The sequence below is a fragment of the Centruroides vittatus genome, unplaced genomic scaffold, assembly GCF_030686945.1.
Source record: "Centruroides vittatus isolate TY-2023 unplaced genomic scaffold, ASM3068694v2 contig_2859, whole genome shotgun sequence".
Classification (NCBI taxonomy): Eukaryota; Metazoa; Arthropoda; class Arachnida; order Scorpiones; family Buthidae; genus Centruroides; species Centruroides vittatus.
The window spans coordinates 1,426-15,386 of NW_027121814.1; the positions used below are offsets into that span (position 1 = coordinate 1,426).

Here is a 13,961-nt window from a genome sequence, read left to right on the forward strand (position 1 = left end):
AACACCTCACAGAACATACACAAGAAGTGATGGATAAATAATGGATACCGATTGGTCTGCCCTTGTCTTCGGGCAACAATCCGAAACTTTTTGGTGTGTGGGAGACGTTTACATCGACGCTTAACCTGGTATATACTGATCGGATAGTATTCCTCAAACTTTGAAATACTCCCTTGTAATTTCACCTTCATTTTTCTGACAGAAACAATTCTTTTATACTATTCGCGAGACTGTCGGGTGCACTCGTTAAGTATTGCATCAGTTTTTATTTTTGAAAGGTGAGAGTATAATAGCAAAGGTAGAGAGTGGGCAGAAGATGTCTGATGTTGCTTAGCAGTATGGCTTGAACAGGTCTACAGTAGGGTGCAGTTCAATCTTATCTAAGAAAGATACTGTATAATCAAGAAGACTCAAGCAGCTCAAGAAGTAACAAAAATCACATCTGAGAAATAAAGAACATTGAAGAGCTCATACGGATCTGACGAAAGAAGAACATCAAGAACTCTTGAATGAAAAACACCAAGAAACTCTGTGAGATATGTTTTCTTCTAGAAAAGAGGATTAATGTTGATATTTGCTATTAAAGTTCTTTTGAAGAAGTTGGAAGATGTCAGAACAACGGTCTGAGAATGGCATCCAAACCAGGTTGAGGTTAATAGGCTTAACGATCTCTACAATTACAATGCTATAATTACTTCTAAAAAATCCTGAAGAAGAGAGAAAAGCATTTACAAATGGAAAAAACATGACTAATAAAAATGCAAGACTGTGTGTATATATATGTATGTATGTATATATATATATATATCTATATATATATACATACATACATATACAGGGTGGGCCAGCGAAAACGAAACGGCAGAGTGTTCGTGTTCATCCAAGCAAAGCGCTCGGACAGGTTGATTTTACTCTCGAGGGGACATCTTTTGCAATAAAGTTTTTGCGATTCTGAATATTAACCAAACAAACATTTTTTTTGAAATAAATGTTTGTTTAGTTAGTACAAAATAAATGAGTTTATAAAATTTTTTGTTGTCTGTTGTATTCAGAATCGCAAAAACTTTATTGCAAAAGATGTCCCCTCGAGAGTAAAATCGACCTGTTCGAATGCTTTGCTTGAACGAACACGAACACTCTGCCGTTTCGTTTTCGCTGGCCCACCCTGTATATATGTGTGTGTGTGTGTGTTTATTATTACACATAAATAAACATAGTAAGAAAGTATATATTTTTTTTATTTTTGGGATCTCCAGAATGAATTAATCAAATTCCTATACAAACCTTTGGTAAATCGATAATCGGTTAACAAACAATTCGGATAGCAAACAAAGTCTTGGAACAGATTATGTTCGTTAACCGATCACCCACTGTATTTTGGAAGTTAGTTTTAATATGAAAAATATAACAACTAGCGACATCTAGTTTCAAAAACATTCCAAGGGCTGAAACGAGATACCTCGGGTCCACAGGTCAAGGTCATTAGGTCTCGACCAGAGATATGACAGTAATACCAGTGAGTAGGTTAAATTCATTGAACACAAAATCACAGACAAAAATATACAATAATAAATTATACGTGGTACGATCCAAAAGTTCGGGGAATGCAGTAATCTATGACAACAAAAGCATGTATTTGAAGTTACAGCGCATGAAATGGATTGTACCAAACCACCTCTACGTGTTCAGGTTAATTTCACCCATGTCATGTGATTAAACCGCGAGCGCTGCTGTTTTTTTCCGGAGATAGTTACCTTTGTTCTGCGACGTAATCAAAGTGGAGTTTCAAGAACAACCTCCAACATTTCGATTTCACCGTGACCTTTCACCGTAGAATCACCGTACACCTTTCTTAGCAATTTTAAAATCTCCGTAGGTGTTTTACCTAAACGCTGACAAAATTTAATGTTGGAGGTTGTTCTTGAAACTCCACTTTGATTACGTCGCAGAACAAAGGTAACTATCTCCGGAAAAAAACAGCAGCGCTCACGGTTTAATCACATGACATGGGTGAAATTAACCTGAACACGTAGAGGTGGTTTGGTACAATCCATTTCATACGCTGTAACTTCAAATACATGCTTTTGTTGTCATAGATTACTGCATTCCCCGAACTTTTGGATCGTACCACGTATAAGTATTAACTTAAATTTTAGGTTAAGGTTGAAATTAAAATTTAATGTTTAAAATTTGGGAGCATTGTCAATAAAATATGAAAAATAATATCAATAAATACATATAATAATTTAATTATTAATAAGAATATTTCTTACCTATAAAAAAGGAAAATATTAGTATTTATGACACACACTGACAAATGCTCCCAAACTACTCCAGCAATGAAACCAAATTTGTAGCAGAGGAATTACACCCTGTAGAACAAAAGATCAACAGATTTTTTTTAAAAAACAAAACGCTTTAAATTGAAAACAAGGTTTTGATGAAATTTGAAGAAAAAAGACCTGGAAAGAACAACACAACCAAAAATTTCTTCTCATAACACTTTAAGACACCCACATTTAGCCAAAATATGCCAGGCATCCACAGTTTCTTCCTCCATACAAAAATTACACAATTCTCTCAAGTAATTACAGTAGAGCGTCGTTTATCTGAAAGCCGGTTAACCAAGCTTTCCAGTCGGACTGTGTTGTGCCAAATCGAACGTTTTTGATACTAGATTAACTTCTAAAGTATAATTTTTTTTGTTTTTATATTTTTCAATGTATTTATTTTGTTTGTACAAAATAAAGAAATAATTTTTAACGATACAATAGTCTCGATTATTATTATAAAAATTTTCGTTAGGCTTAAAATTGACGAAAATTCAACACAAAGCGACACACAACGGAGTAAAATTCAACACGAAGCGATACACAATGGAGAAAAATTTCAACATCAGATAGGTTAATATATTTTTTCGTACATAATCGGTTATCCGAACAATCCCAGTCCCCAATTGATTCGGATAAACGACGCTTTACTGTATTTAAAAAATACAATGAATTATAACTAGCCTGTATAAAGACAGATAAATAATAAGAAAAACATCTTGATTATATAAGGAATTATCAAAAAAAGTAGTATTAAATCCTTACATCAGCAATTATATGCACTATTATTTATTTTTTCATTTATGTTGTATAAAAAATTATCAAAAATGTTAACGAGAAGAGACCAGTCCATCAAATCTAAATTATCACTTGTAACGATCATAGTATTAACTTTATAAGTGCCAATAAGATAACATATCCAATCTATAGAGTTTTTACCAAGTAGAAAAATTTCAGGCAAACCTTACTGAAACGATACTCATCAAGGTTAGAAATCCTAATAATCCAATTTCTTATCCTAGTAAATATCATAAGTTTTATAGAAGTCAAGGCACATTCCATTATAATTAAATTACCTGGTATAAAACAAGGTAAATGAAATAGGTTTTTAATGAATTCAATATGTATACCATCACCATTAAACAAATGAAAACTCCAAATTTCTGACCCATATAACAAAGGGGCAAGACCACAGTTTTCAATAGATATAAGTAATCATTCAAATTACGTAATCTGGTAGATTTCCATAACTGAATGATTTTATTCATCAATAATTTAGCATGAATTTTTTTATTGATATAATGCATTTGAAATAAACCATTAGATGAAAAAAGTAACACCCAAATATTTGTAGTTAGAAACAACTTGAATTGAAGAACCATCATTTATCTGCCCTTGCATTCTTATCACCTTTACAGAAAATGACCTTAGACTTATTCAAATTTAGTTTCAAACCATTTTCATCTAAATAAATTGTCAATACAGTAGAATGTCGATCAACTGAAATGTCAATTAACCGAAAACTTTCCAGTTGGCAAATTTAAATTTCTGTTAGTGCTGTGGCACTGCAATCTTTGGCTATGTTTTGGGCTACTCCAATAAATAGACACCTCCATCTCTTACCGTAAGTGAGGAGATTTTATAGAAAGCAGCAAGTAAAGATACAAACTTATAACTGAAACCATAACATAACATCTTTGACCACAACAAATTCCTACAAACCCTATCAAACACAGAATATAAATCAACAGAAAATGCCTTCCTATGTTTCCTTTAAAAAGTTTTTTGAATAACCGTGTATAAAACAAAAATGTTATTTAATGTAGAATAAATAGTCTGTACATGTCTAATTTTCATGCAATATATTTTTAACTTCTAACCATTAAGTCAACCTTCTAATACATAATAGTCCAAAAACAATTTTGAAACACAAGATGATAACCAGATCCCTTTATAGTTACCAGGAAATTTCTCAAGAGATAAATTTAATAAATATATACTTTTGTAGATGGATTAATAAATAATGGCTTTTTACTTTTTCAAAGCCACATAGATTTATGGTTGTGGATTAATTTAATATTTTATTTTTAATTATAATTATTCAGCAATTATGAAAATTATGTCACTGTTAATTATAAAAAATAACTGACTAAAAAGTCAAACAAGCAATAGCATATTTGCATAGTAAGTCATATACTGTTTTATTTTGTCAATGTGCTGGTACTGTTGGAGAATTTGTACAAAGTTGGTCAGGGAATATGGAATTTAAAACAAAAATTTGAGTAGAATCCTGTATATAGTTAATCTGGGCCTCCTGCTTCTTTAATTATCTTAATGTTAATGAATACAGCAAGAATTAATAATTTGTTTATTTAGTTTATATTTACTTAACATTTATTACTTTAATTTTTTTAATAAAATTTCAACGAATTTCTTTTTATGATTTCGGAAAAAGCATATTTATGACCAGGTGTTTAGTTAATGTTTAATAAACTCATACTTAGTTGAAGTCTTTGCAGATATATAATTTGACATTTTATATGAAAATAAAAATTCAGTAGGACCTGCTTAAACTGACCACCCTTGGAACCAAGATAAATGGTATGATTGATTAATACTTTGTAGCCTGGCACTGTGCCAAGGAAATTATTTCTCGTGTTTCAGTTTTTAGAACATTTATTTAATGTTCTTAGTGAAATATGGAATGAATTTAGTTTCTCACGGTAGCTGTTGTAATACAATATTGAAGCAATTTCTGATAATGGAAAATACTACAATATGTGGGAGGTGGATGTTGACCTGCAAGTAGAATTTCTTTTTCTTGTTGATGCCACCAGGACATGTTTTGGACTGTAACGCCTCCTCCTGCATGCTACACATATTTGACCGCCCCTACCAATGCTGATTACGAGTAAATTCAAAACCTAAGCCAACCCACGAGAGCGTACTATCGATAGTATGATTTATGATAGTTTCATGTAGTTGACAGGGGTTAAAAAAATCCATTAAAATATTTGATATATATTAATTTTAAATATTATTCAAATCAAGCCTTTCCGTTGATAACAGGCACCTTTGTTCAAAGTTATATTTCTGTGCTACCATAAAATAAAATCTGCAAATTAAAATGAAAGTTTTCTTATTTAGTATATAAATATGATACACATGTAGGTGCATATAAAAATTTATTTAACTATGAATATTTAAATTAATTAACAATGTTGTTGCGCATCTCTTTGTTTATTTAAATTGGACTGCAATTTGAAAAAATTGTCGACATATAAATTCCCACTCATCTGTTCGTCTGTCATTCCTTAATCTCAAGAATGGAGTTAGATACATGAAAATCAAGACGAAACACAGAAATTGTAGGAGCAGGACGTTCTGATTAACTATATATGAACTTCCAACGCAAATCGGAATTCACATTATTTCAATTCAAAAAGTTTTTCTCGATAATGACTGGCAGGAGTTTGTTGATAACAGGAAGAGTATGATGTATGGGGACAAATCAATTTCAAATTTACTCCATCGATCTCAGATGAATTACGAAAATTTCACGTGACTATCTTTTGGACTATCCACGTATTTATAACTTTTCTAAATCTTTTTTTTTTTTTTTTTGGTCATGTTTGTCTTTGAGTGTGGGTATGATCATGTGCATTAAAACAAATATAAATCAACATCACTTAACATTTACTTTTAATGTAGTAATGTTTAATTTAAACTAAACATTCTAAAACAAAGAACAATATCTCACATCAGCAAGAATGAAGTGTTAAATTTAATAATCACAGCTATTGAAACTTTCAGTTCAACCCAATATAATATCCTTTACTTATTAACTGTGACATCGAAAGACATCACTGTACTGATTATAATGTCTTTAATTTTCAAAATATATCTTTATAAAGCCTACAGGACTATATCTAAGTACTGTTTTACATGTATTGAATAATTTAAAGGAGATTAAAAATTGCAGCCAAACATTGTGACGGTGTCACAATAAATCGCTCCTTTCCTGTCAACAATTAAAACAATGGTGTAAGTATTGCTTTATGATTAGAGGTACGAGAATAAAAGCCCATTTTCAATGAAAATTAAGCATAAACACAAAACCTTGTACCTATGTTATTTAATGCAACCATTCACAATGAGTTACGTAAGTGTGGCCTTAAACTTAATCATAAGATGTTAACAGAATAATAGCATTAATATTAATATATGTATGTATATTATATGGATATAAATAAATAGCTTGGAGTTTGCAAACTTTAAAAGTTAGAAACTCTGAGTTTTTATGTTATACTTCAAATTGGTTATATTAATAGATAATCTCTTTTACTCAAATATTTAATGATTGGTTTTAATAAACACAATTACTTATGGGCTATTATTTCCACGATAAAAATATAAATTCTCGAACTTTTTCAGTATCAAATATTTTCCATTTTGAACTTGTAAGATTATTTGTAAATTATATTTAAACTATCGTAGTTACAATATATTGGAATTGATGTTAACGACGACCTTCATATTTTAGTTTAAATCGTGGATTGATATATATCACATGGGAGCTAAAGACGTCCCTAGACAATTTTGGTCACCGCATGACTTCACTCTCATACATGAAGCTTTAATAAGATTTTCCAGAGTTCTAGCTATTGGAAAAATGCTGTATTATTTTCAACAAAGTTTTCATTTGGGATTCATTCAGGTAATAATACGAAACATATTTATTTCATAAGTGCAGTACAATCTTGATAGTTCGACACATATGGAGCGGAATAAGGAGATTGCCGGATTATTGGAAGTAAGATGAATTCTATGGCGCACAAAAGTATTTGATAGAGTGGAATAAACTGTTAATGATACCAAAATACGAGTTGAATTAATGATCAAAATATTCAGGCGCCCTGCTTTTGCCCATAAACAGTTTTGCCAAGTTGGTGGATTCCTACTAAACCTAGTGGGAGTTGTTTTTGGAAGAAAATTTTCAGGGATTGATTTTTATATTTATATAGAACTTACTGTGTTATAAGATACTATACCTTTTTTAAAGAGCTTAACAATCTTTAATATCATGCCCAAGCTTGAGTGTTCAAGCTCAGGTTCAATATGCAACCTTTAGTGGGAAATGGAGTTTGAACGGGTGGAAAGATTGTTTACGACTTGGCAACAGCACCCCAGTTGACTAGCGTTGAATGTCTAGAAGTGTCGAGATTGTACTGTAATTGCTCGGTAAATAAACTTAGATCAGGAAAGATTATTTCTAATGTGGAATGGGTATTTATTTAAATAACGTAGATAAAAATGTCAAAATTATATTTCCTAGGTCTTTTTAATACAAATGCTAGTCAATATCGCATGGTTCTTGGCCGGAGTTTTCATTTTGCTGAACACCATAGCCATTTGCATGACTACTTTATATTCACACTATAAAGGAATGGAAGGAAAAGAAAACGATGGGGAGATAATTCAAGATGCTGCTTTCACTTAGTAAGTAAATTTACACTACAGATCTAAATAAAATAAGCAAAGATACTAAATTTTGAAAATTCTACAGTCTGTCTTCTTCGATGAAGACTTTATTCTGGGCTCTGTTTGGATTAATCGATCTCGATTCTGCAGATGTGATAGTTGGGATAGAAACTGAAGCATCACCCGAATGAATCATTTACCACAGTTTTACCCAGGCTATCAGGACTTTATTATTTGGCAGTTATCATATGCTAATGATTATAATTTTTATTATTATATTGATTGCTGTTCTAACAAATACTTTCCAGAAAGTCATGGTAAGAACTTTCATCTTTTGTATTAAGGGTCTATTTGATTGGTTGGGATAGTGTACATTTTGACTTCAATTTGATGTCATTACTTCAGTTTCACAATGAGTAATTCTAAAGAATGACGTCAAATTTATGTAAAAATGTGCATTATCTCAATCAATCAAACAAACATTAAATTAATATCAGATGGCCATTACCAACCTTCGTAATTTATCAAGCATATTAAGAGTCGGGACACCATTCATTGATTCTCTGACTTATGCCAATTGAACCCATTACGGATCGGGTTTATTCATAATGACTGGTCATTGGCTGGTGATCATGGCTGGTCATATACTCTGATGTGCTTGTGTTAATTCATACAAGCTGTATTTAATTTTATATAATTTATATAAGCTCCATTTTTTGTGTCAGCATTATCCTAATTTATTATTTTTATGATTCAGGATAACGGTGATATGGAATGGAAATATATTGGAACCAGACAATGTGCTATATATTTTTATGTAGATGAAGCCATACCCAGTCCTTTCAATTTAATGCTGAATTGGTATGAAATATGTTCTAAGGTACATTCTGTAATAGAAGCAACAAAAGTCTGCAATATAATAAGACTATTTACATAACTCAAATGAGAATACTTCTCTTGGTTGGTATGTAAATTATTTCAGTCATTTAAATAATTTGATCGTCAGAATTTTTTTGCAATAAAAATTACTCGTAATGAATTTCAGAAATGTTGCTTATAAGATGAAAGAAGCAGAGATTGATGACGAGGAAACAAAGAAAGTGAGTTTTATTTGTAAATACATTATATATATTAAAAGCTGAAATGTGATCATTGTAGTTAAATAATTCTTTTTTGTTCCCTATGAAATAGGAACTGATAAGAAAGATTATGCAAAAATACCTACGAACAAAAGCCAATATTAATCACAATTTACACAATATTAACTCTAATAAAATGATGTAAACTTTTTAATGTATTTTAATTTGAAAATAAAATTATTCTTTGATGAATCAATTTTAGTACAGTACAGTTTGTTTAGTACATAATGACCTCATTTTGTCTTTTTATGAAGATTCACATTAACGAACATTTCAAAATCAATAGCAAAAATTCAAGAACATGACAAAAAATAAATTTGAATTTGAAATATTAAGAGATGAAATTATTATTACGAGTTAAGCCCACAGTTTAAGCAACTTAGAAGCCTATGTATTCCTCAACTGCACCCTTTCAAAACCAACCCTAATTTAACGTGATTAAACACTTTTCCTTTTGTTTTCCTTACACATATCAAGGTGGAATGTCAAATCTTGCTTGTTTTCGTTTTATAGGAAGGCTATTTTTTTTAAATAAGGTCTGTTTTTTAATAAAAAGAAAAATACTGTAAATATCATTAAAATATATTTTTTCCATATTCTACATTCTTTTATCTACTTTTCTACATAATTTCCATTTTTGTTTAAACATTTGTCATACCGCTCAACAATTTTTTGAATTCCGACTTCAAAGAAATCTGCCGCCTGTGAAGAAGCCTAATCCATGACTGCAGTTTTCACTTCTTCATCGTCGTTGAACCGTTGACCACCAAGGAACTCCTTTAAGTATCAAAACAAGTGAAAATCACTGGGTGCAAGGTCTGGACTTTGTGGATGATCGTATCAAGTCAAATATGATAAAGCACTGTCCAATCTTTCTGTTTTGTGATCGTCAGAAAGCAATCTTGGAACCCACCGAGACAATTTTCGATAATTCAGTTTCTCCGAAACAATGGTATACAAGACTGATCTTGAAATCTGTGGAAATTCAGTTGAAATCCTGAATCGTCGATCCTCTCGAATTTTGTTATCCACATCAAGAACAAAATCTTCTGAAATCGGAGAAGGTCAGCCAAGGCGTGGCTCATCATGCACATTAACTCCCCCATCCTTGAACATTCTTACCCATTTTCGAACTTTACTGTCACTCAGCATTATCACCGTAAACTTCACAAATCTGACGGTGAATTTCCACTGCTGCCAAGTTTCTTGAACTCAGGAATCGAATAACAGATCGCATCTCACAGTCGGCAGGAGACTCAATTTTCTTAAACATTTTAAACTTCTACAGCTCAGCATACAGACAGACGATATGGCTACAAATGGCGTCAAAACGTGCGCCATGCTTGCTCGGAGCAGAAGCCCACGCGTACTGGCTTGACTGCGCATTATTCTCACTCTCATTCACAAACGGACCTTATTTAAAAAATAGCCCTCGTATTATGTTGATCTCAGCTTCACATAAAACGCATTCTTGTCGCGCATACTTTTGTAACAAAATAGGTCTTTACGTAAAACTACCTGGAAAAAATTGTAGACTTATAAATTTCCACTATCATTTATCTGTTTTTCCATAATCTCGAGAATGGAGTTAGTTAGATCATATGTGTATCATAAAGTAGATATCGTGTGGAAAGAATAGGTGTAGGAGGCCCCAATTAACTGTATATGAACTTCCAATGCAAACTGAAAGTCATGTGATTTCAATTCAAAAATTTTTTCTAGAACAAAGTTACATAAATTACTGGCTTGCCTCTTTTGTTATCAAGAACCCTACAGACGTCCCATAATTTATATCTATGGTAATGAGTTTGCCTTTATAGCACGTGTAACCACTCAAATATATTGTAAATAAAACATTAATCCACTCTATCATATACTACTTGGGCAAATGGACTAATAGAATGTGCAAATGAAATAATTGTAGCTTCATTAAAGAAAGTAATGTGACTTTCAAGAAATTATCTCGCTATTTACTTTTTCACATGACTTCATTAAAGAAAGTCACGTGAAAAAGAAATTAAAGTTATTAAAACATGGGACAAATTCCTTTGAAATATTTCACGAAAGAATACAATGCAATATTCTCTGTTTTATCTGCTACATGGTTACACTCCATGTCTATCAAATGGTTCTAATGTTTTCTCCACACACAAGGATTTTCAGTATGAGAAGAGACCACCATGCATGTACGCTGTTGATTGAAGACATTGATGTTGTTGGAACGTTGGAAGCACAATATTGGTCAATGATGATGCATATTGCTAGCTGGTAACAGCAGTGGCGCCAACAGACAAGGAAAAGGGGACTGAAGCTGTAAAAAAAAGGGCATTATACATTATGCAAAAAGCTTCAATCTCTGCGATTCAACATCAAATCAGCACTCCTGCAAGATGGTGCTAACTTAGCCTTGAAAAGAAGGAATGTGGTGGCCCACCAGTGGCCAAGCAGTTCTGTTTCCTGATCACCGGGACTGTTCAGTCATGGGCGCATGCCTCACTAGGACAGGCTGGCCAGGTGGAGTTTTCTGGGTTTTCTCCACATCTGTAATGCCTGAATAGGGGCCTGTTACCCTTAAAGAGACCTCCCGGAAGGCATTATTCCCCGCGTATAAAACCAAAAAAACAAATATATATATATACAAGGGTTGATCAAAAATTAAGGTTACAAGGCCGATATTACTGGAGTTTTGTTTGTTAAAGAGAAATGAGAAGTGTGCGATAATTCCAATACATGCAGTTGGCAACTGTGCAGAGTTTCAGCTACCCCCCACCTACAGTGCTAGTTGTAAGTAAACACAAATGGTGACTCATTTGGAAAACTGGTCTTGCGAAGAAATCCGTTCAGTTATTTGATTTCTGTGGATGAAACATGTAACCCCGGTTGAAATTCACTGGCAGCTGGTAGAGGTTACGGAGACTGTAATGTCTCGTCAACATGTCGCAGAATGATGTTGGAAGTTTGCGGCTAGTAGAGAAAATGTCACCAATGAGGATCGCAGTGGAGTTTTTGGAAGGAGAGCACACAGTGACCACTGACCTATACTGCAAGACCTTGACACAATTGTGCGAAGCAATCAGGAGGAAATGGCCAGGACTTCTCACCAAGGGCATCATCTTCCTTTATGACTATGTGCGACCTCATACAGCCCAGAAGACCACCACACTGTTGAAGCAGTTTTGCTGGGACATCATCGACCACCCTCCCTACAGCCTGGACCTTGGTCCAAGCGACTTTCACCTGTTTCCTCACTTGAAGGAGAACCTAACAGGACAACGATTCACTTCAGATGAGGAATTGAAACACTTTGCGACAACTTGGCTGAACACGCAAGGACAGGATTTTACCTGGAGGGAATTTTCAAACTCATCACATGAAGTGACAAGTGCCTAAACCAATATGAAGACTGTCAAAAAATAACCTAATGTATGTACTATCAATTGGCTGTATTGGTTGTATGAAATAAAACGTACACTTTTCACTGCAGGCTTTGTAACCTTACTTTTTGATCATCCCTCATACAGTCAAACCTGTTTTTATGCGGTCTTTTTTTGTGCGATTTTTTTAATGCGATTTTTTATTTGTGCGGTATAGTTGGCGACTAGTCTCGTGCGATTTTTCATGTCTCACATTGACTTATTATAGCTAAATAAACTTATTATAGTAATATTATTGCATGAATATGCGAAAAATGAAATAATTTATTTTTAAAGTCAAAAAAACACCACCTGGACAAAAGTATGTAAAACAGACGATAGACGAGACGATGCAGTCAAGTGCTGACATCTGTTGTCAATAAATTCTATTTCGTACGGTTTTGAGTTATTTTCTATGTGAGACTTTTTTTATGCGGTCCCTATTGACTGCATAAAAAAAAACATTTTTTTAATTGTGTTGCGAAAACTATTTTTTATAGCCACTCGTGAAGTTTCGTGTGATTTTTTTTATGCGGTCCCTATCCACCGCATAAAAACAGGTTTGACTGTATAACTACCATATATAACATGTCCATTGAAAAACTTACCACAGTACACTATAGCCTAGTAGCCCTCACTCATCATGAAAGACAAGACAAGACAAGGAATGTGGTTTTAGTCATTGTAAGATGAGCAAATAACTACATAGAAATATACAAAGATTTCATCTTTGATTAAGTCATTTTTACTTTTAAATTTTATTAAATGTAAATAACGCTGACCACATAAAATGGTATTAATTTTTACTTTAAAATGTAATTTTGTGATTGTGGTTTTAACACCAGATGACATTTTACCTGGTTTTACATTTTTTTGCGGAGGCAGTAGCCTCAAAGGAAAGGTCATCTCCGAGAGTTTGTGAAGTGCTAAAGGACTACGAAAAGAAAAGACAGAATACAAAGATTTCATCTTTGATTAAGTTGTATTTACTTTTAAATTTTATTAAATACATAGAAATACTTGCATTGGACAATGGACAAATATCGTTCATTACAGTAATACCCCAAACTTACGCGATAGGTGGGACCAAGCGATAACTGCATAAGTTGAATTCGCGTAAGTCGGGGTATAATTTCGCATATAAATACATACAAATTATTTTTAATTGGGGCCGGAGACTAAAGAAAACAATAATTTAGAAAAAAATGTTTAATAAAATCTTAGATAATACATATGTATTACAAATTATATTATTAGAATCGTAAACCGAAGTTATTTTGATGTAGAAGGCTTTATAAAATCTAAAATTCGTCTGATGGCTCAAAGATGTTTTTCTCCCACAAAATTTCCTCGCAGCATGCTAATATTTTTTTTATTTCTTGTTTTGTAGAAGAAATGCGCTCTTCGTTGGAGTCTACATTTTCTAAAATTTGTAACCCCTTTTCAATTGAACCGAGGCCTTCTGTCAAGTTTTCACAGCTTTGAGAATTTTTTCTTTACCTTTTATAATTGTTCTGACTGTCAATTCGAATAGATCAAACTTCTTTGACAATTCACAAAATTTCATTTTTGTATCGAAGTCTTTAATAATGTTAACT

At 32.6% G+C, this 13,961-nt stretch overlaps 1 protein-coding gene across 1 annotated transcript; it reads left to right on the top strand.

Annotated features, from left to right (window-relative positions):
• The first annotated feature begins 6,875 nt into the window (after window positions 1–6,875).
• On the top strand, window positions 6,876–9,146 carry LOC136972224 (short transient receptor potential channel 4-like). The gene is made up of 6 exons (XM_067266780.1): window positions 6,876–7,047; window positions 7,666–7,829; window positions 7,897–8,128; window positions 8,569–8,775; window positions 8,857–8,911; window positions 9,003–9,146. Exons 1-3 carry the CDS (start codon window positions 6,901–6,903, stop codon window positions 8,000–8,002), a joined length of 417 nt encoding a protein of 138 aa, XP_067122881.1. The 5' UTR covers window positions 6,876–6,900; the 3' UTR covers window positions 8,003–8,128; window positions 8,569–8,775; window positions 8,857–8,911; window positions 9,003–9,146.
• The last annotated feature ends 4,815 nt before the right edge of the window (window positions 9,147–13,961 follow it).